This window comes from Mauremys mutica, chromosome 3 (assembly GCF_020497125.1).
Source record: "Mauremys mutica isolate MM-2020 ecotype Southern chromosome 3, ASM2049712v1, whole genome shotgun sequence".
Classification (NCBI taxonomy): Eukaryota; Metazoa; Chordata; order Testudines; family Geoemydidae; genus Mauremys; species Mauremys mutica.
Genome location: NC_059074.1, coordinates 153,637,849 through 153,663,711, shown reverse-complemented (window position 1 = coordinate 153,663,711; position 25,863 = coordinate 153,637,849). Strand labels below are relative to the sequence as shown.

At 41.7% G+C, this 25,863-nt stretch overlaps 1 protein-coding gene across 2 annotated transcripts in view; it reads right to left on the bottom strand.

Moving 5' to 3' along the window:
* The window catches only part of BABAM2 (BRISC and BRCA1 A complex member 2), a 331,069-nt gene that overhangs the window by 20,046 nt on the left and 285,160 nt on the right, over positions 1-25,863 (bottom strand). For both annotated transcript variants that reach the window (XM_045011497.1, XM_045011496.1), the window contains exon 11: positions 19,552-19,705. In XM_045011497.1, the coding sequence (XP_044867432.1) occupies positions 19,552-19,705 (154 nt within the window). The remainder of the gene's footprint in view (positions 1-19,551; positions 19,706-25,863) is intronic.

The window sequence follows — 25,863 nt, the reverse complement described above, 5'->3', positions numbered from 1 at the left end:
GTTTTGCATTTAACAATGATGTAATACAAAAAGTTCGCCAAGGTGCTAAGGTCATAAGAGAAATGTAACACATACTGAATGTCAGATATGAACATCCATTTAATATACAAGTGTGACATTATACCAGCTCTTTAGCTAAGGTTAGTATTTTCATTTTAAAGTCAGACTTGGGACATTAAACATTTCTGCTATTTTTATGCAAAGCGAATTGAAACTTAATAGATTAAGTTTATATACTTGATATAATTATTGTTAAAATATTTCATTTGCTAACCCATATTTTGAGTTATATTTTATTTATTGATATGTACTTCTATAGTGCTCACCACAATAGTACTGAGTACCTCACAAGGTTAAGGATATATTAGCACCTGCATGGTAGAACTCTCATCTCTATCTCTGCCTTTTTAACTGTTTTTTTTTTTTTACAATAGGAGCTAGTGGAGGGTATCTTATGACACAACTATTTGGGGAAAATGATAGTTTAAGCAGGTGTATCATGGGCTACACGCTAAAGGTGATAGACAAGATGTTCAAAAGTGACTAGTGATTTGAGGTGGCTTAACTTCAGGGTGCTAACTTAGGATAGTTTAAATGAACCCAATTTGCAAAGGGTGGATGCTCTGGAGTTCATGAAAGCCAAGTCCTGTAAGGCATTAAGTTGAGCACCCAAAAGTTGAGGTAAATTGAAAATCTTGTCCAACTTAATTTGGGTTCAGTAGCATCACAATCTAGAATTCTTCAAAGATTCTTTTATCAGTTCAAATACATATATGCATCCTTTTTAGTATGTATGACTGAATCCACACTAAGCTGTTAAATAGTATTCACCTTGGGACATGGATTATATCTTCCTCATTGCACATGCTCATCCACAGAAGACTTTTTGCTGTTACATAAGCAAGGTGCTTGATCCCCATGCTTAGATCTGTTTTATGGATCCACCACCCAGAAGCAGAATAAAATAATCAAACTATCCATGTGACAGCATGAAGAGTTAGTTAGTAACTACTCATTAAACTAGATAGATACACAAACATACAGTGGGGTCCCAGTGTATCATAAAATTATGTGGCTGTGCAGATGGCTGAAAATTTTATATTTTTTCCAAGCTGCCAAATAAATCCACCAAAATAACGCCTCCTTCTGTTCCTGAGCATCCCTGCCTGCCATTTTTCCTTTCTGTCTTCTTCATCTCAATCTGTTTCTTTTGTTCTGTGAGTTCCCTACAAAGAAGAGTTCAATACACTTCTGCTTCCATGTTGCTTCCCTTAAAGGGATAAGATGGGAGACATCAAGGACACAGAGCAGTTTCTATCCTTAGCTCCACGAAAGAGGAGATTGTGTGCCAATTGGAGGAATGGGGTGAATCAAAGCACACAGTAGCAGAAGAGGGCACAGACTTTGTGGGATCATAGGGAGGTTTGCAGGAGGCAATAGCCACCATACAAAACTGCTCGAGCTGCTTGTACTTCTATTCCACTGCCTTGCATGACAGAAAACTGTCTCCAAACAATAAAAATAGAAAATATGAGCTTCCTCCTCTTCATCACCACATAAAAGTGTGAACTTCTGCTACAAAGGAAACAATAATAGACATTATATTTTCATTTTGTTGTGCATTGTTAGAAATATTTCAGTAAAACTGCAGGTTATTTAATGATTTTTTTAAATCAATTCACATTGTCACAGAATTCAGTGTAGCTCAGCCACATCAATTATGAGGGCCTTACTAATATACCACATAGTACAAAAAGCCTAGTCCATATGTCTATCTGAAATAACAAATAAAAAATAAGTACAATAAACTAACTACGTTGAAGGTAAAATGGGTGCAAAGGAAAAGGAGCATGAGGATTCTGGATTTTCTTGAAAGAGAGGTCAAGGAATTAGTTTGGAGGCAAGGTTTCATCTTCTTATATAACCTTCCATCACATGTTCAACTCTGAGAGGGACAAACACATGGCCACTGCTTCCAGAGAACTCTGACCTTGGTCCCAAGAGCATGGATCTCTACTGATAATGCAGAAGAATCTAATTGCTGTTGAAATCTAAATATACATTAAATCACCTTTTAGACAACTATCAAAAATGGCTTAAGAGAACTCTAACAAAAAAAGTAACGTTCCTGAATCATCTATAAATACTATATCTTAAAATCAAGAGTCTCTGAGGGTCTATTCTTTTATCAACATTTATGAACTTACATTTGTGAATTTATATTGCATTAAAACTCATGTGAGCAACATGTATGAGCCCCATTAAACATCAATGGCAGAACAGACCCCCTGCATTTTAAACTGGCTTATCGATGCCTTCTGCCTGGTTGTTCAAAACAGATAAGTATTTCACTTCCTTCGCCTTCTCCCCATGGTATATAAATAGACTTTGTTTACTCAGATGAAGGCTTGTGGTCTTAGATCATAGCAGTTTTACTTCTGCTTTCTTAACTTCCATTTTCCCCAGGGGATTAGTCGGTGCTTAGGGTCCCAACTGTCTGTGAAGATAGGAGTCACTGGATTTTCTCTGTCACTGTGTGAATGCTCAGCTTCTTTGCTGGTGGATCATATGAAAGATATTCCAGAGTCATCATGGAAATGTGTTATTTTAATGTAATTTCTCTAAATAAATGCAATACTAATTTAGTAAAAATTCCCAATTGCGTGATCCACACTGACAGGCCCACTTTATCTTCCCATTTGCTTGAAGGCCTTAACCACAGCTTTCCAGTAAACCCATTTGTAAAGATTATCCTCCTTAAAAAGGACATGGTTAATGCATATTTAAGGAAAGAGCAGACATGATGTTACTGAGATGCTGTTCCAAGCATAAAAGGCAGTATAAAAAATGTGTGAAGTAAGGAGTGGGGGAGGTGTGGGTAGGACGTACGGAGGAAGACGGGATGTAGGAAGAGATTAGGACAAAGATGTAATCAGAGCCAGAATTAGATAGCTTTGCAAATGAGAGGTCTGAAAGGACTGCAAGAGAAAAGAGGAAGCCTGTACAGAGATTCAAGATAGGTAATTACAGTGGCTCTAACAAAATTTAATTACTTCAGGTACTGAAAAAAAAGTTCAGCCCCTCAAAACAGAAAGACTAAATAGCAATGCATCGGTGACTAATCATCGGGGCAATCAGCTAACCAACAACCCTTGAAGGTGGGTTTGCTTCAGTGTGGACGTGCATCATCAAACCATTCCCTTTACTCTGCCAGTTTGGCTCCATTCTGATGAGCACAGGCAGCTTACTGAATTATACAGGAATTCTGCTTGGGCATTCACAAGAACAGAGCAAGTAGTCAGAGGGAAAAGGGATGAGATGAGATCCATGAAGAGTCACAGAAATGTAGGGGTGAAAGAGACCTTGACAGGTCATCAAGTTCAGCCCTCTGCTCTGAGGCAGGACCTAGTAGACCTAGCCCATCCCTGACAAGTATTTATCCAACCTGTTCTTAAAAACCTCCAACGATGGGGAATCCACAACCTCTCTTGGAAGCCTATTCTAGAGCTTAACTACCCTTAGTTAGGAAGATTTTCCTAATATATAAACTAAATCTCCCTTGCTGCAGAGTAATCCCATTACTTCTTGCTCTACTTTCAGTGGACATGGAGAACAATTGATCTCTGTTCTCTTTACAATAGCCTTTAACATATTTGAAGACTGTTACCAGGCCCCCTTTCAGTTTTCTTTTCTCAAGACTAAAGAGGCCCAGGTTTTTTTTTTAAAAACCTTTCCTGATAGATCAACTTGTCTAAACCTTTTATCATTTTTGTTGCTTTCCTCTGGACTCTCTCCAATTTGTCCACATCTTTCCAAAAGTATGGTGCCCAGAACTGGACACAGTACTCCAACTGAGGCCTCACCAGTGCTGAGTAGAGCAGGACAATTACTTCTCATGTCTCACATACAACACTCTTGTTAATACACCCAGAAATGATATTGGCCATTTCACAACTATATCATGTCACTGACTCATATTCAATTTATGATACACTATAATCTCTAGATCTTTTTCAGCAGTACTACTACCTAGCCAACTATTTCCCATTTGTAGTTATGCATTTCATTTTAACTTCCTAAGTACTCTGAACTTGTCTTTATTGAATTTCATCTTGTTAATTTCAGACCAATTCTATAGTTGTTTTGAATTCTATTCCTCTCGTCCGATGTGCTTGAAACCCTTCCCATCTTGATGTCATCTGCAAATTTTATAAGCATACTCTCCACTCCATTATCCAGATCATTAATGAAAATACTGATTAGAACTGGAATCAGGACTGGCCCCTGTGGGACTCCTCTAGATACACCCTTCTAGTTTGATAAACTGTTGATACCTGTTCTTTGAGTACAGTCTTTCAACCAGTTGTATAACCATCTTATAGTAATTTCATTTAGGCCACATTTCCCTAGTTTGTTTATGAGGCTGTCATGTGGGATGGTATCAAAAGCATTACTAAAAATCAAAGCACATCATATCTAATGCTTCCTGCCTATCCACTAGGCCAGTTACCCTGTCAAAGAAGGGAATGAGGCTGGTTTGGCATGATTTGTTCTTGACAAATCCAGGCTGTCTATTCTTTATAACCCTATTATCCTCTAAGTGCTTACAAACTGATTTTTTAATCATGTGTTCCACAATCTTTCCAGGTATCTAAGTTTGGCTGATTGGTCTATAAATCCTCTTTGTCCCGTCTCTTAAAGACAGGTCCTATGTTTGCCCTTCTCTAGTCCTCTGGAACCTCACCCATCCTCCCTGAGTTCTCAAAAGGTAACTGCTAATGGTTCTGAGATTGCTTCTTCTGGTTCCTTAAGTATCCGACCGGATGAATTTCATCAGGCCCTGACAACTTGAATATATTCAACTTATCTAACTATTCTTTCACCTGCTCTTTGGCTTGTGTTCCTTCCCCCTTGCTGTTATTATTAAGTGTGCTGACCATCTGGTCACCAGTAATCTTTTTAGTGTAGACTAGGGGTTGGCAACCTTTCAGAAGTGGTGCGCCGAGTCTTCATTTATTCACTCTAATTTAAGGTTCTGTGTGCCAGTAATACATTTTAACGTTTTTAGAAGGTCTCTTTCTATAAGTCTATAACATATAACTAAACTATTGTTGTATGTAAAGTAAATAAGGTTTTTAAAATGTTTAAGAAGCGTAATTTAAAATTAAATTAAAATGCAGAGGCCCCTGGACCAGTGGCCAGGATCTGGGCAGTGAGAGTGCCACTGAAAATCAGCTCACGTGCCATCTTCGGCACCCGTGCCATAGGTTGCCAACCCCTGGTGTAGACTGAAGCAAAATAGGCATTAAACACCTCTGCTTTCTTGATGTCATCAGTTATTAATTCTCCTTCCCCACTAAGTACATGACCTATATTTTTCTTTGTCATTCTCTTGCTCCTAGTGTATTTAAAGAACCTCTTCTTACAGCCTTTTATGTTCCTTGCTAGGTGTAACTCATTTTGTGCCTTTGTCTTTCTGAATTTATCCCTATACTTGTGCTATCTCTTTTGTACTCCTCCTTAGCAATTTGTCCCTGTTTCTACTTTTTGTAGGATATGTGAATCAGCAAAACAAACTAGAACTGTTATTTATTTATCTGGATTGATGAAACATGCCTGTCTGTACTCTAGGCTGGGGTAGGCAACATATGGCATGCATGCCAAAGGTGGCACAAGAGCTGATTTTCAGTGGCACTCACACTGCACGGGTCCTGGCCACCGGTCTGGGGGGCTCTGCATTTTCATTTAATTTTAAATGAAGCTTCTTAAACATTTAAAAAACCTTATTTACTTTACATACAACAATAGTTTAGTTATATATAACAGACTTATAGAAAGAGACTGTCTAAAAATGTTAAAATGTATTACTGGCATGCGAAACTTTAAATCAGAATGAATAAATGAAAACTCGGCACACCACTTCTGAAAGGTTGCCAACCCCTGCTCTAGGCAAATGTGTAATATAAAAGTTACAAATTTGACCAAGACACCGATTAAAAATATTAGAACATACCTTAATCATTTAACTAACCAACATTTCAAATCCCAGTATCCATCTAGATTATTAAAACCCAACTCCCCCCAAATCCAGACACTTCATCCTGCCCTTTCCTCTTTTCAAAAGCCCAGAAGAAAAACTGGGCCTTGCAGAAATCCCTGGAGATAAACACATAGGTCTTCATTTAGATTTAGCAGTCTTGAGTGTGTCCCTTTAGGAAACCCCACTATCTATTTATCAAATCAGTTGATCAATGGTATTTTTAGAGCACCTATCTCTATAGTATATAAGAGCAAATAATGCTTATTGCCCACATTTTTAAACATGGCACGCATCCAACGAAGTGGGTATTCACCCACGAAAGCTCATGCTCCAATACGTCTGTTAGTCTATAAGGTGCCACCGGACTCTTTGCTGCTTTTACAGATCCAGACTAACACGGCTACCCTTCTGATACAAATTTTTAAAGTTAGCCTACATAATTTTCTAACTTTCAATAAAATAAAACAGCTTATGTGAAGTGCTCTTTTTATATTCCAAGTTTGCCAAACAAAAAGCCTTATTTTGTGGATTTTCTTTATTGATAAAATATATCTACAGATAAATTAGATAGTCTTTCAGTAGAAATAGATTCTTTCCCCATCCATATTTCATTTCATACACTGTTCTGTGTTCTTTAATACTTGTTTTTCTTTTCCTATAGTCAAAGCTTCAATGATAAGTGACCAGAAACAAGTATTCCAGCCCTCCTATCTTGGCTGAAATCCACATAATGCATGACAGCACTGAAAATCCCTGGCAGGCACCTCAGAAGCTAACATACCATATCTTAAGTGTCAGACTTAATTAGCCAAGAAGTCACTTTCAAAGCTGTACATGAAAAATGTGATTAAACTAGAATGACTTTGTTATATGTATTGTACAATGTAGTATATACACCCAGAGCGCATTATCTTGATTTGAAATGCTATTCTGTTAAAAAACATCTTCCTCATTAATGCTTAGTTTACTAATTTGCTATTTTTGCCTATAATACTGTATCTTACAATTAAAAATGGTTTTGGCATTAAGGGTGCCCTATACAAAAACATAATATAATGTATTACAAAGAAGAATGTTATCATTTATGCTTTAGCAAAATATTACTCCCTCCCTCCCCAGTTACCTGCCTTCTTTTTATGTATAATTCATATCAGGATGCTGCCCTGTCAGTGCATATGAGTTTTGATTTGAAGAATCATAAAACTGAATTAACTCCATCATGAACCTTACACAACTGGGTAATTTTCTATGGCTATGTTAGAATTTACTGGCTCTTTGAGACTCAGGGGAAAAGCCCATCTGGGGAAAATAAAATCTACCCTCAGCTGATCCTTGGAAAGAAAACCCACTACTTCTGTTTCTACTGCAAGGCTTTAGCCAAGACCAGCAAGAATTTCTTTTTTTTTTTTTCCCCATAATTGCTGATGTCAAAGATGGCTCCTGGGACCCAACGCTGAGAGTGATTTTTGGTGGATCTTATGTTTTTTTGTTTTGTTTAGTTCTCTTAAGTGTGACTGCAAATCATTATCACGACCAACTGGATTGCCATTAATGCACATGAAGATAACGCTTTGGATAGGGAGCAGGTAAAACACCATAGTTGTGGTTGACTTGACCAGACCCAGCTAAACCCACTTTAAGCACAAAGTACACATTTAGTACACATCCAGATTTAGCAAGCTTTGGAAGTAAAACCAAAGAAGCATGAGGTATCATACAGAAACTTCAAGCTGTAGGATGTAATATATATATTTGGTATTCAATAGCAGATATACCTTGGAATGCCTTTCATGCAGTGAGAGCCTTCATACAGGCAATCTTTACAAGTGGCTGGACAATACAAAGCAGAGAACAATAGCAAAGGGTATATAATGCTAATATGCTCTTGAAGGATGATGAAGACTGGTGGGGAAAGGTGTGTGCCTTCATGGCTCTAACTTTTTTCTTTGGGGATTGTGAATATTTTTTAACCATTTTCTCTTTAATTGGCATGCCTGGTAGAGAGTCATTTATTGCAAGACACAGGATTCCAATGCGTGCACTGCTTTGTGAAGGACATATTAAATAATAATGAAACCAGGTTTCTAAATGTAACTTACCATTTGTTGCTGCAAATCGTAAGTTCTAATAAATAAAAAGTTCTGACATATATGATTTTAGAAAGGATGATTGGATGTCAGGATTATTTGGAATTTTCTCAATTCTTGGGGTTCTCTTCCACAGTACAGAAAACTTACTTAATATGTTGTGGTACATTCTGGAGTTGTAAAGCTCAGGTGTATAATATTCCATTATTATTATTTATGCAGTGCCATGGGCGTGTAGCTAGAGTACATCTCTTTTCCATTATCTTCATTCATTATTACCTTCCTTCCTCCTTCCCCGCCATTTTACATTTTTAAACTTTATTATAACTATAGTTTAATATAATACAGACACACACACAAGATTACAAATGGATAGCTGACGTGTGGATACAGAAAAGCTGATTTTTTAAAAAATCTACTGTTAAAAGACCCTGAATGGACCTGAAACAATCATTTGAATGTTTGTGTTCAGAAGGTAATTTTTTTCATGGAACCCCTTTTATTAGCAAGTTGAGAGAAATCTGTAATATAGTCTTAATTCTTCCCTATAATCTTGTACTGTGATGTTTACTTGTGCCCACGTAAGGGTAGGAAATAAAAATTGAAGAAAGTTATTAATGAATTGTAAATATTAAACTTTTTAAGGTGATCCAAAGTATCATAGACGGAAACCAAGAGTTTCAGAGTACTAGTGAAGACTTTTTTTTAAAACAGTGTAAAGAATATCAATAGCTATTTTGTCTAAGATGTGGTCAGCCATATAATTGACTTAATATAGAAACACGGGACACAGGACTGGAAAGGACCTCCTGGGTCACTAAGGGTACGTCTACACTACAAGACTATTTCGAATCTACTTAACTCGAATTTGTGGAATCGACCTTATGAAGTCGAATTTGTGTAGCCACACTAAATACACTAATTCGACTGTCTGAGTCCACAGTAACGGGGCCAGCGTCGACTTTGGAAGCGGTGCATTCTGGGCAGCTATCCCACAGTTCCCGCAGTCCCCGCTGCCCATTGGAATGCTGGGTAGAGCCCCCAATGCCTACTGGGGGAAAAAATGTGTCGAGGGTGGTTTTGGGTAACTGTCATCATTCAACCGTCACTCCCGCCCTCTCTCCTTGAAAGCGCCGGCGGGAAATCTGTTCGCGCCCTTCTCTGGTCGGTTACAGCTCGGACGCCACAGCACTGCGAGCATGGAGCCCGCTGCGATCATCGCTGCACTTATGGCCGTTGTCAACTCCTCGCATCTTATCGTCCACCTCTTCCACAGTCAGCTGCTGAGAAATCGGGCGAGGAGGCTCCGGCAGCGCGGTGAGGACAGGAAGTCACAGAGTGGCGCAGACCTCTCACAAAGCAGGGTACGCCGCGCCGTGGAGATCATGGTGGCAATGGGTCAAGTTCATGGTGTGGAACGGCGATTCTGGGCCCGGGAAACAAAGCACGGACTGGTGGGACCGCATAGTGCTGCAGGTCTGGGATGAATCACAGTGGCTGCGAAACTTCAGGATGTGTAAGGGCACTTTCCTTGAACTCTGTGACTTGCTGTCCCCTGCCCTGAAGCACCAAGACACCCGGATGCGAGCAGCCCTGACTGTGCAGAAGCGAGTGGCCATAGCCCTCTGGAAACTTGCAACGCCAGACTGCTACCGGTCAGTAGCGAACCACTTTGGCGTGGGCAAATCTACCGTAGGGCTTGCTGTGATTCAAGTAGCCCACGCAATCGTTGAGCAACTGCTCTCAAAGGTAGTGACTCTAGGAAACGTCCAGGTCGTCAGAGATGGCTTCGCCACGATGGGATTCCCAAACTGCGGTGGGGCTATAGATGGGACTCACATCCCTATCCTGGGACCAGCCCACCAGGCCAGCCATTACATTAACCGAAAGGGCTACTTTTCTATGGTGCTGCAAGCACTGGTGGACCATAGGGGACGTTTTACCAACATCTACGTCGGGTGGCCGGGCAAGGTTCATGACGCGCGTGTGTTCAGGAACTCTGGTCTGTTTAAACGCCTCCAGGCAGGTATTTTCTTCCCGGACCACAAAATAACGGTTGGGGATATGCGGATGCCTACAGTGATCCTCGGGGACCCAGCCTACCCGCTAATGCCCTGGCTCATGAAGCCCTATACAGGCGCCTTGGACAGTGAGAAGGAACTCTTCAACTACCGGCTGAGCAAGTGCAGAATGGTGGTGGAGTGTGCTTTCGGATGTCTCAAGGGGAGATGGCGGAGCTTACTGACTCGCTCGGACCTCAGCGAAAAAAATATCCCCGTTGTTATCGCTGCTTGCTGTGTGCTCCACAATCTCTGTGAGAGCAAGGGGGAGACCTTTATGGCGGGATGGGAGGTTGAGGCAAATCGCCTGGCTGCTGATTACGCTCAGCCAGACAGCCGTGCCGATAGAAGATCCCAGCGGGAAGCGCTGTGCATCCGGGAGGCTTTGAAAGCTAGGTTCCTCGGAGAGCAGGGTAACCTATGACTCTCCAGTTGATTTACAGAGAAGCTGAACCTGAGCCTGTTTCAGTGACTGTTGACTTCGATCTGCGGTTACATACCCCGTTCTCCAGGTTTCCCCCCTTCCAACACACGTTTTAAAATAAATTTAATGGAACACTGATTATTAACAAAGTTTTCTTTAATTATGAATTCCTGTTCTAGGGTTGAAACATGGATGCAGACTGTGGTGGGTACGGTGTGCACTGATGTACAGACCGCTTCTACACTAGAGGAATGACAGGCTCCTGCTCCTACAGCGGTCTCTGGGGGGAGGACGGTTGCAGGTGGGTGTGCAGGAAGGGGTGGGTTTGCAGGAAGGGGTGAGGGGTGCCGTCTTTGGGACGGAGTTTGGATGCAGGCTCTGGGCTGGGGGTTGGGGCGTAGGAAGGGGTGAGGGGTGTGTGGGAAGGGTGAGTATGTGTCCGTGGATGAGGGCTCTTGCTGGGGCTCAGGGCATCGGAGAGGTTCGTGGCTAGGGTGGAAGGGCATGGTAAGGGCAGCCTGCCTTGCCATTTGTGGATGGCAGGCGCTAGGACCCTGGGGCAGCATACACCTCCCAGACTGACCCTGGTGCCTAGTGACTGCAGTCTGTGTGTGTCCTGCTGTTGATCCTGCCCCCAAGTCTGTACCCTGGTAATGGAGGCTGTCCTATGCAATTAAAATACCCCCCCCCCCCTTCACACAAAGTCTTCTGACAAGGAAAGCATGACGGAAACAGTGAATAACAACAAACTACTCTTAATACTCAACTACACAGTGGGGGGATGAAACTTGGATTTGGGACTGGGTGATCCAAGAAGGGAAGCACTTCTCAAAATTTATGGCATGAGAGCTGTTTGGTACATGAGCGCTCTGCTGGGGTGCAGTGACAGTTTTCACGGCCCCTAGCGCCCCTCCTTCTTGTGATTTTGGGTGAGGGGGGGACAGGACTTTGTGGCGGGGGAAGGCGGTTGCAGATACAGTTCAGGGGGGCTCTCTGCTCCTGCCTGTGGTCCTGCAGAACATCTACAAGGCGCCGGAGCGTGTCCGTTTGCTCCCTCATTAGCCCAAGCAGCGTTTGAGTCGCCTGCTGGTCTTCCTGCCGCCACCTGTCCTCCCGTTCGCTGTGTGAGCGCTGGTGCTGACATAGGATCTCCCTCCACTGTCTCTGCTCGGCCGCCTCGGCTCTGGAGCAGGCCATCAGTTCCGAGAACATGTCGTCCCTAGTCTTTTTCTTTCGCCGCCTAATCTGCGCCAGCCTCTGTGAGGGGGATGCCGGGGCAGTTCGTGAAAGAGCCGCAGCTGTGTGATGGGAAAAAGGAAGTGATTTCCTTGAAAAGATACATGTTTGCGAACACTGAAGACAGTCTACTCAGTTTCTGTGAACAAGACCATACAGGGCACCTAGTCTCACGAGCTCTCAGGACAAGTTCGAGATTTCGGAATACGCTTTCATTGGCTGCGGTCTTGCACAGGAGATCGGACAAGCGGGGCGGTACAGCTGAATCCGTGTAGCAGCCAGGCCTGGTAAGCACTACACTATAGGCTGCTTAACAGTTAATGGATAGCTGTGCCCTCCCGCTGAAGGCAATCTGGAAAGCATAAAGTCTGACCCTGTTCCAGCCCCTCACGGCTGTGCCCGGGAAACATCACTGTACGCTTTTCCTCTGCGGCCTCCAACACGTGGCTGTTAAACGAAGGTCATTGCTATGCAAAGTAAAAGTCAAGCATTCACAATAGTAACAGTACACTAATTGTCCTAATTAGATGCAGCAGTCGCCGAACGAGATTACCCTGAGGCGGGTCACTCGGAGACAGAGAGAGAGGATGCTGCGAGAATCCCTGCACAGACCAGGACTGTATGCTGCCATGCTGGTCGAGGCAATGATTCCGCTTTACGTTAGGATGGCCTGGCGCGGAAGAGTGTGCTTCCACGAAGCACCAAATAAGGCACCTCTCCCCAGGAACCTCCTGCGGAGACTTTTCGATCTCCTCTACGAGAGCTTCGTGGAAGTGTCCCAAGAGGATTTCTGTTCCATCCCTATATGTGTGGACCTTCTTTTTATATAGTTTTATATGGAAAAATTTTTATATAGTTTTTATATAGATTTTATTCCTGTTTTTAAAAAAATAAATGTTTCCATGTTTATAGCACTTACCGACTGATCCTTCCCCTGATTCTGAGTCCGGGTTAACGGCCGGGGACGGTTGGTAGGGGATCTCTGTGAGGGTGATGAAGAGATCCTGGCTGTCGGGGAAAGCGGTATTGTAAGCGCTGTCGCCTGCGTCATCCTCCACAAACCCTTCCTCATCTTCCCCATCGGCGAACATCGCCGAGGAACTGCCCGTCGACACTATGCCATCCTCAGAGTCCACGGTCACTGGTGGGGCAGTGGTGGCAGACGCACCTAGAATGGCATGCAGTGCCTCGTAGAAGCGGCATGTCTGGGGCTGGGCTCCGGAGCGTCCGTTTGCCGCTCTGACTTTTTGGTAGCCTTGTCTCAGGTCCTTGATTTTCACGCGGCACTGCGTTGTATCCCGGCTGTATCCTCTGAGTGCCATGGCTTTGGAGACCTTCTCGTAGGTCTTTGCATTCCGTTTTTTGGAGCGCAGCTCCGAAAGCACAGACTCATCGCCCCACACAGCGATCAGATCCAGGACTTCACGGTCTGTCCATGCTGGGGACCTCTTTCTATTCTGGGATTGCATGGACTCCTCTGCTGGAGAGCTCTGCATCGTTGCAGATGCTGCTGAGCTCGCCCCGATGTCCAACCAGGACATCAGATTCAAAGTGGATCTGAAAAGGAATTCAAATTTTCCCGGGTCGTTTCCTGTGTGGCTGGTCAGAGAATCCAAGCTTGGACTACTGTCCAGAGCGTCAACAGAGTGGTGCACTGTGGGATAGCTCCTGGAGCTACTAAGTTCGATTTGCATCCACACATAGCCTAATTCGAGATAGCCATGTCGAATTTAGCGCTACTCCCCTCGTCGGGGTGGAGTACCGAATTCGAACTAAAGAGCCCTCTAGGTCGAATTAAACGGCTTCCTGGTGTGGATGGTTGAGCGGTTAATTCAAATTAACGCTGCTAAATTCGATTTAAAGTCCTAGTGTAGACCAGGCCTAAGTCCAGTGCCCTGCTACTGCCACCATATAATCCCAATCATAAATTTTTCAAGCTCCATCTTAAAACTAGTTAGGTCATTTGCCCCAACTCCTCCTAGTGGAATGCTGTTCCACAACCTCACTGCTTCTAATTTCCAGTTTATACCCATTTGTTCTTGCGCCAACATTGCTCTTTAGCTTATATAGCTCGTCATTCCTGGTGTTTATTCTCCTCATGTATTTTTAGCAAGCAATCACAACCCCTTTCAACCTTTATTTTGCTAGGCTAAACAAGCCAAGTTTTCTTAGTCTCCTCTTATAAAAGTATGAAGGCAGATGAGTTGAGACACTGGCTGATGTCACTATATGAAGAATGGTTGCTAAAACAAATGTAAGGAGAGTCATACCAAAATGTATTACAAAAAGCTGGAAACCACTGGTTGAGCAAGTAAGCCCCACTCAAGCCTGGACCCATACAGAGCATGCAGGGGCACGTAAATCTGTAATGCAACATTAAGCAAACACACCAGTGAGTGGGTGGATGGCAACAGTATTATTCAGAAACAAATTTTAAGGAACACATTGTTTTAGCCAAGTTGGAAAGAGCACATAAACACTGAAGTATGAGTATTTATTGGGATACGAGTTTTCCACTCTTCTGCAATTTTTGACAAGTAAAATACTTAGTTAGGCTAATACTAGGATAAAGGACTAAATTCAGCCCTAACCCGCACTCCTTGCAACACCACTGAAAGCCATGGGCTGCACAGGGTGCAAGTCAGGGCAGAAACTCAGCCAGAACGTGTCTAACAACTGAACATAATCTGTATACACAAACAAGCATTATTTACAATATTCCTTCATGAAATCCCAGGCTCAGAGTCTGCATGTTCTTTAAAGACACAGTTCATGCACACTTGAATGCCTACTTAAGAAAAAAATCAAGAGCTTTCCCATGGAAACCACAGAGATATTTTGTTTCACGTGTACTGCACAAACACGGATACTAGCTTTCCATAATGCACTATACGTCCTTATGCTAGCCACATATTTTAGGACAACGTCTTTGGCACACTTTCAGACAGCTGTCTCACACGAGTTTAAAGGTTTGTCTATTCTGGGGAAATGTGTGTTGTTTTCAAATATGCTAACATACATGTTTGAATTCAAATGCTCCAATACACCTTAGCCCCTAGTGTAGAGAGTCATGTTAAAAATGAATTAGCTGGTTGTGGTAAAAATGTGTTAGCTGGTCGTAAGGCTTGGGCCACATTACAAAACGTTACCATAAAACATGCCTTAGTTTGGCACATGTTTCTTTGTGTCCACACTTACTTTTGAGTCCTGGTAGTAAAACTCTAACTTTCTGTTGGTCTCATTAAACCATCTCCCTGAAAGATATAAGCCCTCTATCTGCACTATTCCACTGCTACAATATCTGTGTGGATCATGTATTACCTATGCCAGTAAAAACAGTCCTCTGGCAACAGTCCTACAATGCCCCTGTCCCTGTCCCTGTGACAATGACCCTCATGATCACCATTCTGAACTCTGTTGCCAACGGGTCACTGTGACCAGACCCCCTCCCCTCAAACAACACTTTAAAACACCATTTTGGAAATGCGTCTCTTCTGCAAGCCCACCTCAGAGCACACAGATATGGATATCCTGCGTGGTCAGGAAAGAAGTCTTGGGGTAGGTCCATACTTACCCGCTGGGTCGACGCAGAGAGTTCGACTTCTCAGAGTTCGAACTATCGCGTCTAATCTAGACGCGATAGTTCAAACTCCGAACGCGCTCCCGTCGACTCCGGAACTCCACCACCGTGAACGGCGGTGGCGGAGTCGACGGGGGAGCCGCGGAGTTCGATCCCGCGGCGTCTGGACAGGTAGGAAATTCGAACTAAGGTAGTTCGACTTCAGCTAGTCGCGTACCTTAGTTCAACCGCCCCCCCCCCCCGTAGTGTAGACCAGGCCTTGGATTTCCTCCGCCTGTGGGGAGGAGTAGTGCAAGCCCAGATGCAGAATAACTGTGGAAGTAAAGATGTCTATTTGGACACTGCAGAGGATATGCAGCTCGGGCACAACAGAGAGGGGCATCAATGCTGAGTGAAGGAGAAGGAACTGCAGCAGCAGGACAAAAGGCAAGGGAGGCTAACAGAAAATCTGGGGCTGCCCCACATACCTGCCGCTTCTATGCAGAGCTGGATGCCATATTTGGTGGGGATCCTACCATCACCCCAAAAGTGACAGTGGACACTATGTGAGATCCTGAGGAGGGAAGCCCAGCAGTGCACAGCAACAAAGAGCTTGTCAAGGACATGGATGCAGAGGATACTGACCCAGTGGAGAGCCAGTCAGCTGAACTTGACTCAGTTGAGTCCTGAGGAGGAACCCATTATGCACTTTCTCTGACCACCCTTTGTTAATGTCAGTGAAACCTTCCTGGTGATCCACTAATGCCTGCACAACCATGAAAAGTACCACTTTCTGTTTAAGAACTCAGCCAGAGGGGTGGGGGTCGGCAGGCCAGGATCAAGACATGCATTTCCTCTATCACTCCACCACAGTTTGGGAAATCCACTGCACTGAATCAATCTATTATTTCCTGCACATTACCCAGAGTCACAATCCTGTGCAGCAGATGACAATTAATGGGCTTGCACACCTGGATGATGACTGTCCCCACTGAAGACTTTCCAACACGAACCAATAGCAATCTAGGGTCGCAAGCTTCCACAGCATGATTGCTACCCATTTCCCACTGTTAAAACAGCTCTCATTTCCATGTCTCTGCACTGAAAGGCTGGGGCAAGCTCAGCACACAACTCCAGAAATGTGACATTCTGCATCTGAAAGTTCTGAAGCCACTGCTGAGCATCCCAGATTTGCATCATGAGCCATTCCCAACAATCAGTGCTTATTTCATGGGCCCAGAAGTGCTGTTCCACCATGTGTAGCTGGTCAGTGAATGCCTGCAACATCAGGTGACTTTCATTCACTGTCTGCATCATCCACTCCTCCTCAGTTTTCTCATTTTCACTGCTGCATACCTAGCCTCCGTGATAGTTGCTGATGGTCCACAAATACAGAAGAAGCAGGTGCCCTGTCTATAAAATTGATATGAGAATTCCACTGATCTGCTTGGCATCCATGTTTTTGCCAGTGAGGTGGCAGATAGATTGAAAACCGGCACAAGGAACGGTGGGAATTTTAGAAAATGGTGCGAAAGAGAAGATTATGGCAGGAACAGAGGGAACTTAACCCCAAGGTCCCACAGTTCCCTGAGAGGAGTGCTGGTTTCTCACAGTACAGTTCCAAACATCGCAGAAAGCTGGACTGTGGTGTGGGGCACACTGGGATGCCTTCTTGTAGTGCAGAGCACTTTTTCTCCGATACAACCTCTCGACGTGAAGGTGTGCTGCACTGGCAAAGGCAGTCGAATATGCACATGCTCTACTGGAATTGCAAAATCGGCAGCTATATGCTGGCAGAAATACTACAAATAAAACTTTCTAGTGTAGGTGTGACCTAAGTAACCTTGGCTAACACATCTTAACCTGGTTGTCTTTGTCTACACTAGATGTTACATGGTGCTTAAAACGTATTAATTAAAACATTATTCATTTTCCCAGTGTAGACAAACCCAAAGAGAGAAACTGCTGCTCTTGGGACATTTCTTTCCAACAGAGTGTACTTTTTTTAATCTGGTCTGTCCACCCTGCAGGAGGCAGTAAAGCCAACATTCACTCTCACAAACATAGAGTTGTAAACAGCAGCTTCTCTCTCCCTTTGTGCTTACAGGATGGAAACCCCAATTTTCTCTCTTCCCCCACCTGCTCACACTCTACTCCCTCTACTGTATGTATTTATGTTTAACCTAACTCTGCTTATATGCAAAGACTCAGAGGTGACAAACCTCATAGAAACGTCTATAGGTGATACTAAAGGAAAATTATGCAGTCAGTGCTTTTCTAAAGGACTGTTAGAGCACCACTATATTTCAGGAATGGGGATTGGGCAGGGAGGTTCAACTTGCACGTGCTGATTTATACGTAAGTATAGAGCAGACAGAGTGTGTGTTTGTGTACAACTCCCCCCATAAAACTAATGTATTGTCCAGCACAGGCATGAAATAACTCACAATGATGCTTCCGAGTTATATTTTTCATTCTTTTCAACAAAACATCTACAATATTCTGGCACTTGCATAGCCCCCTCTGGTCAGTCCTAACAAACTAACTCAACAAAAAGAAAATATATTTAACAGGAGACAGTGCTCCTAAAAAGTCAATTATTATAAACAAACCAAAACACATACCTAGTGCAATATGTCATCCAGAATCCCAAATGCTACTATTTGATATTCTCCATATTATTTAGGGCATTATAAAACTTGCACGTGTTTCAGATACTCACTATTTACTTCTACCCTTCCCAAGTTATAGTCTATACAACCATGTGCATCATTCACCTGATTTTTGCAGCTCAGCTATTTTCCTTTGACTTCCTTGTTTAAGTGCCCTTTGCTAATTCATTTTAATCTTTTGATTCTGATGTTCAAAGCTCTTCATTCTGATAGGTGATTTTATTTATATATTTGATGTCTATATGTAGCCCAACTTGTAATCTAAGTTATTGCTGTTTCAGCATTTCTACAATTTGTAAAATCTAAGTATAGGGCCTTTCCCCATATAGTTCCATCTAGGTGAAATTTGTGTTGCTTATTCATTGACTCACTTTTAAGTCTTATTTTAAACATTATATTCTGGTTTATATCCCTTCTACACCTTTGTGTTAATTCTATGTTGTTTTAGTTATAGCACTTTGACGCTTGCAGTAAAGTAAAGCAGTAGTTAATTAACATGAACACTGTACTATGTACCAAGATATAAATGTCTAAATTATACTTAGTTATGCTTGAATTTGTAAATACAATGACTATAATCAGAAACTCCAGCCAGTAGGAGCAGGTGCAAAGCAACCCACTGCTACACTGGGGGGAGAGGGTAAAATGAGGCCACTGCTCCCCTCAGTATCCCCCAGACCCAGAACTGTGCAGGGGAGACCCTCCCATACTCTGGGGAAACAGGGATCCAGGTAGTGCCTCTCGGCCAATCTGCCATGTGGCCTTGGGGAAGGAGTGCAGAGTCTCCAGCTGGTAGGAGACGCTAAAGAAGCAGTCAAAGCAAGGAGATTCAGAGAACTTTCCATGGTTGAACTGGATTTTCTCTGCTCTGTGTTGATTGGCTGTTTGCTCCACCCATTCCCTTTCCCATCTTTCAGTATCTCTTCATTTCAGCTGCACTCCACACCTGCCCCTTAGCCTCTTTTCCCCAGCCCTGTCTCCCTTACCCCCTTCTGTTCAATGTTTCTTCCCCTTCACTTTTATTTCTGTTTAGCGTACCCCCTGCTAACGAAACCCACCTAAAAAAATGTGGAATGAATATGACATTTTCTGTCTTCAAACTGTAGACTCTGCTTGTGTGTGACACCCTTCCCTCCAACCCTGTGTCTGTCTTATCTATTCAGATTGTAAGATCTTTGGGGCAGGACTAGCTGCTACACTGTTTGCACGGTGCCTAGCACAATGGGGCCCCACTGGTTGGTCTTTTGGCAATATAATAATAATACAATATAAACATGTAAGTTACGTTCAAATGTGTGAATATTAAGACTGCATTCGGTTCCAACACAAAAATAGCCAAGGAAAACACTAGACAGAAACAGTGTCACATATCAGAATGTCCAATGTATTCAGATAAATCTATACTCTAATACTTAACAACACTTGACCCTCTAAGAAATGAAACTTTTGGTATTAAATGATAGTCTGACTTACTTTGCTCTCTTGGCCATCTCATTGCCATCCCAGCGTGGGCTGTAAGGGTAGTTTTTCTGGGCCTGGGAATACAGCTGTCCACTGTTAGTGAAGTGATAGACTGATTGAAATGTTAGAGTTGGCTGGTCTCGAGGAAAGTACAGAGGTAGGTCAACTGCAAAGACAGCAAAAGAAAAAGATGACATGAAAGACATCTTTTCTTGCTTTCATCTTTATTGTGAAATGTATCATTCCTACCTATTAACTCTAAACTCAGGTTAAGAAATGTACCTAACCAGATCTTAAATGAAAAAAGTAAAAATGATGGGGAATTCTAATATCTCTTCTTGTACTTTTAATAAACATGGATTATATTATGTCGATGTCTGACTTGATTTATGTTTACTAAAGTATTTTATTTTACAAAGCAAATGACACATGGTTTTATTGTGCATTTACAGGTTAATCACAGTATTTCCACCAGTTCAATCTCTCTCTTTCTTTTTCTCTCTCTCTTTCTAACGCTTAATCCATTAAAGTCTGTGTTTTTCCAGCTTAGTTTCTACTTTCAGGAATGTTAATACACATTCTGTTTTGCGAAATAGAGCAACATTGTACTTTTATAGAACCTTTCATCTGATGAGCTCAAAGTGCTTTATCAGCCATAATTAATCCTTACACCTTGCCTGGGAGATGCAAATATTATTAACCCATTTTACAGATTGATAAACTGATGCCCAGTTAGCTTAAGTGACTAATCAAGGTCACATTGTGAGTCACTTGCAAAATCTAGAACAGAACAAAGGAATCCAAAGTCGCAGTCATCAGTATTAAGCAAACAAACAACCTAAACTACAAAGTCATTGATATCAGAAATGTTTTACTCTTAAGCGTCCCCAGAATTAGATCCTATCTCTTAACTCCCCTTGCTTATCACCCAAAAGGAAGGAGGCCATCTCAAAGATTAGTCAGGTCTGTTAGATCAACAAACCAGTCTACAACGGAGAGTATTCCAAAGGCTCTTCAATTTGTAAAACTTAACCTTTTAATTGCCAAACGTATTCTTAGAATATAATACTCTCTTGAGTCTTCTTTTCTATTCGGTGGACTTAAAAAAATCTCCCTACTTGGTTTTAAGACTTTTACTCATACATCAATCTCAGTATTTACTTTTAGGGCCTGATCCTGCATCCACTGAAGTCAATGGCAAAACCTGCATTGGCTTTAGTGGTCCAGGATTTGGCCCTCAAAGCATCCCACACTATTCCATTTAATACCCCAAAACGATGCATTCCACTAAACCTAAGAGATAACAGAACAAATTCTCACCAATTGAGTTTTGTAAGACTGCAGTTCATTCATGGGAACTTGGGACCTCAGAAATCTTCATGTGTGACTTCACAATTCTACCTAATGAGAGGTCAAGGATCCTGACTGAATAATGTCAGATGTAGTACCAAAAGAGAAGCCAACCACCGACTGTAAAATTGCTGAGAATAGCAAAATAACAAAAAAAATGGAAAAGGCCTGGTAAATCAATTATCCCATTTCTATGCCAGAGCAGGATTGTTTCCTCCAATATATTTGCTAGTGCTTTGTGTATTCTATTTTTAAATATTTCAAGATACGATGCTTCCACCACTTCCTTTGAAAGCCTATTCCACAGACTACGATATAGCAATCTCAGAGAGATTTTCTGCTAGTTAGCCTAAATTTTCCTACTCTTTGAACTGGACAAGCCTTATTTCCCCTATGCTACAAATCAAGCCTGCCAACCCACCAGTCACTCCCTTCATATGCTTATGGTAATAAGGTACACAAAACTTAATGAGGTATTCCAGCTGTGGTCTCAGGCTAAAGCAGATCAGTTAAAGTACTGATGTCTGGCCAGTTCAGTGACCCAGTGTCTGAGTTTTATGTTGTGATAAGGCCAGGGCTGCCCAGGGGATTCAGGGGGCCTGGGGCAAAGCAATTTTGGGGGCCGCTTCCATAAAAAAAGTTGCAATACTATAGAATACTATATTCTCGTGGGGGCCCCTCTGGGGCCTGGGGCCTATTGCTCCACTTGCCCGCCCCCCGGGCAGCCCTGGATAAGGCTCTGATTAACTGGGGGACTCAGCCCACACCAACGCTTGCTTGATTGATTTAAGAGGTAACATGATGGACTGAGTTAGTTTGATCAATTTGGGGGAAGAACATTACTATGTTTAAGAAAAATAAAAGTTAGATTCAAAAACGAAATACTTTGTCAAAGTCTTCTTGGTAGCATGGTTAATGCATGATATCCCTGAAAGAGAATTGCCACACAATAAGCCACTTATCAGTAAGCAAACTACTTGTTCCTCCCCTCACAGACATTACTCTTATGCCAAAGAATCAAAAGAGCTGCTCTGTAGAGAGCAACGTAAACCCCAGGAGTCTGGTTCTCAGTTTTGAAGCTGGAAGTTTACTTTGTTTAGTGCTGTGTATTTAAACTTAGTACAGTCTTTATCTGCTCTCTGCAGAATCAATTTCTGGAGGAACACCCTCCCTCAAAAAACTGTGTAAATGGTATGAAACACTTGTTTGCTTATAAGTGTGAATAAAGGATAGCAAACTCCAGTAAAGAAATTAAATCATATTATCTCCATTTATTTCATTTATCTTTTTACTAGAGAATTTCAGGTCTCCATTAGCTTGATTTTGAAAACCTCTCTCTACGTGAAAGAGGCAGTAATAGCATTTTTCCTCCCATTAACTATACCAAAAGCTTTGTTTTTAAGAAAAAGTATCTAGCAGTAGAGCTACCATCTAAAAGCACTATAGAGACATTGCTGTCACTTCAGAGAAGCTCTCATTTTCTGTGATTAGCCTTTCATCTTTCAGAGTATTTTTTCAACAGAGGTACAGCAAGAGAAGAAAGAAAGAAAATGCTTACTCCTTTTCTTAACCAAAACATTTATAGAGGTTTTCAGGAGTCAAGTATAATGTAAACCGGGGAACCAGACAATCAAAATAGACTGGTTTACATTTGAACTGTCCACTCCTGGCCAAGAGCAGTACCACCTTGAACTTCAAGCCAAATCTTGAAAAGTAATGATGGCTGCCTTTGATTTCCAAAGCTACTGAGAACACAAAGCATAACCAAAGCTCCCATTTTCTAAACTAAGTGTTTCTCTAAATTAAGGATGTGAGCTGAGCCTCATCAACAAAAATGTGACCCTAATTATGGAGCCCAACTACACCTATAGTTCAAGTAAACAGGAAGTGGCCCTGAGTTTTACCCGGCTCTACACATCTCAAATAGCCAGCTATTATTTCAGAAGTAGACATTATGGGCCAAATTCATTGCTAGCACAGTGGACGTAAGTCCACTGGAGTTAATAAATTAGTAGTTTCTTATGTCAAGTTTGAATTCGGCCCCAAAGTTTTCAGAGCATGTAAAATAAGCAAACATGTTATCAGTTAATATTTACAAAGGGTTTTGAAGATAAAAGATAAGATTTTGCTCTTGGTCACACCTGTGTTTTTGTGGAGGTGGCAAAGGTGTGATGGAGACGATTTTGCCCTTTACTGGTTATACATACATACATATGTAACGATGTATTATAGAACACAGATAAAATCTGCTTCTGTATAGTATACAAGGGGACAGAGTTAAGTGTTGGCAAAATTATATCTATCGCAGACCACATTTATATTTTACTATGTAGAATGAATCACAGTGCAAAATAAATCACACTTTCTTAAGTGAGCATCTGAATTGTGAAGATTACAACAGCAAGCTTTGGTTTGGCATATTATTTAGCCACAGTATTTAGATACTTAAGAAACACAAAAGAAGTATCCATGGTGAATGCAAGTACTATTTCCAAATCAAAGCTGACTCACAAGTACCTTGGTGGTGTATCTGCAGACAATAAGTGGATGACTCATGTCTGTAAATTCCTGAAAGTGGCAATAGACCCTTGCTTAGTCATCTTTTGCATGGATGCTGTTTCATGAGCTCTGTAAACCATAATGAGAGATTTAGCTCTTTACCAGCCTTTTTTTTTTTTGCCCTTCTAAACCGTACAAATTACATCTCTAAAAATAACTTTATCTAGGTGAGTCACGTCACTTAACAAGCTTCCACAAGTCATACGGTTAAATAGTAATATTTACTTAGGAAGGTACAAATCTTGCTGTCAAACTAGTCTTGGTTTTAAAATGAAAAGGTTGTCAAAGGAAGTCCCATTTACCCCTTCTCTCCCAGAAATAGAAGCTCTTCCACTGGAAAATGTAAACTATTAGCTAGTCCAGGAAAATAAAACTTTCTGATTCAGTTCCAGATTCAGCATAATTTAATGATTTTGATTTTTTACTTTGGCTTATTTTTTTAAAATAATCATTTTAAATAACACAATAATTGGCCAGAGGAGCACACTACTAGGGTTAAAACCATAAAGACACTTGTTTCACTCATAAGAACAGACGTACTGGGTCAGACCAAAGGTCCATCTAGCCCAGTATCCTATCTACCAACAGTGGCCAATGCCAAGTGCCCCAGAGGGAGTGAACCTAACAGGTAATGATCAAGTGAGTGATCTCTCTCCTGCCATCCAAATCCATCCTCTGACAGACTGACAGACAGACAGACACACACACACACTCAGACTATACTAACATTTACAGACTAATTACCAATAGAGTGAACTCCGTAATCTGGCAAAGTTCCTATCCTTACTCAGGTAAAACTTTTATGGTAGCGCTGAGTAAACCGAAGCAAAGGACCTCAAGATTGCCCCTAACTTTTTATGCTGTGTTTATTCCAAAATGAAAAAGAAAAAGTGATTTGCACATCAAGAATGAATCACAGAGATTTAATTACTGCTTATAAATAGCTACAGTAGTTTGATGTTTTCTAAATATAAAAGAAGCTACAAAAACCAAAACATACACATTTGAGTTGTTCTTGCTTTTGTGCTGTCATGTAATTTAATGTATACGCTCAGTATATTTTCAATATTGTTATCTAAATGACAAACCCTGGCTAACAATTGCCTGAAAAATTATGACAGGAGTTAGTAAACTTCTTTTGTTTACCTTTTCCAAGATCAATAACACTGAGGTCTGGAACAGAACAATGTTAACCACTCAGATCTCACATGCAAACAACTCCAGAGTTAATAAGAAAGTATTATTTACCTTGGAGCTAATCTAACAAGTTAATATAATATGCAAATCTTTGATTCCTGATTAGATCAGTGGTAAATACATTTGATTTTATATTCCTTTTAGCAGTACAGTAGAACCTCAGAGTTATGAGCACCTCAGGAATGGAGATTGTAACTCTGAACAAAACATTAGGGTTATTCTTTCAAAATTTCCAACGCTAAACAAAACTGGCAGCAGTGTGCAGGGAAAGTATGTCATAACCAAGAATATCCCTGCTCCATTTCATATACTCTGGTGTTCATAACTCAGAGTTATGAACACCAGAGTTACGAACAGACCAGTCAACCACAAGGCTCATTTAGAACCGGAAGTACACAATCAGGCAGCAGCACAGGAAAAAAAAAAGAAAGGAAAATATAGTACAGTACTGTGTTAAACGTAAACTACTAAAAGAATAAAGGAAAAGTTTAAAAAGAAAGATTTGACAGGGCAAGGAAACTGTTTCTGTGCTTGTTTCATTTAAATTAAGATGGCTAAAAGCAGAATTTTTCTTCTGCATTGTAAAGTTTCAAAGCTCTATTAAGTAAATGTTCAGTTGTAAACTTTTGAAACAACAACCACAGCACTTTGTTCAGCATTATGAACATTTCATAGTTACAAACCTCCTCCATTCCTGAGGCATTTGTAACTCTGAGGGCTTGTCTACAGTTATCAGGGATTGATGCATTAGCAGTCAATTTAGTGTGACTAGTGAAGACCCGCTAAATCGACCACAAATCGCTTCCCCCCACTCCCCGTCGACTCCTGTACTCCACTGGATCGAGAAGAGTAAGGGGAGTCGATGGGAGAATGTCTCCCATCAACATCGCATAGCGTAGACCCCATGGTAAGTAGATCTAAGCTATGTCAACTTGAGTTACACTATTCACATAACTAAAATTGTGAAGCTTAGACTGACTTTTCCCTGTAGTGTAGACAAGGTCTTAGGTTCTACTGTATCCCCAGAGGAGGTCCCTTCTGTACACTGAAAAATGCAGGGGTCCTGTGGAAAAAACAGTACATGAACATGTAACTAAAGACTGTATCATAAAGCATACATACCACGGGGGCTGAATTAGGCAATCTTAATTCCCTAACTTTTAGTGCTTGACTTTTCAAGCTTAATTATGGTTGTTTTAAACACAGTTATTTTGTGTG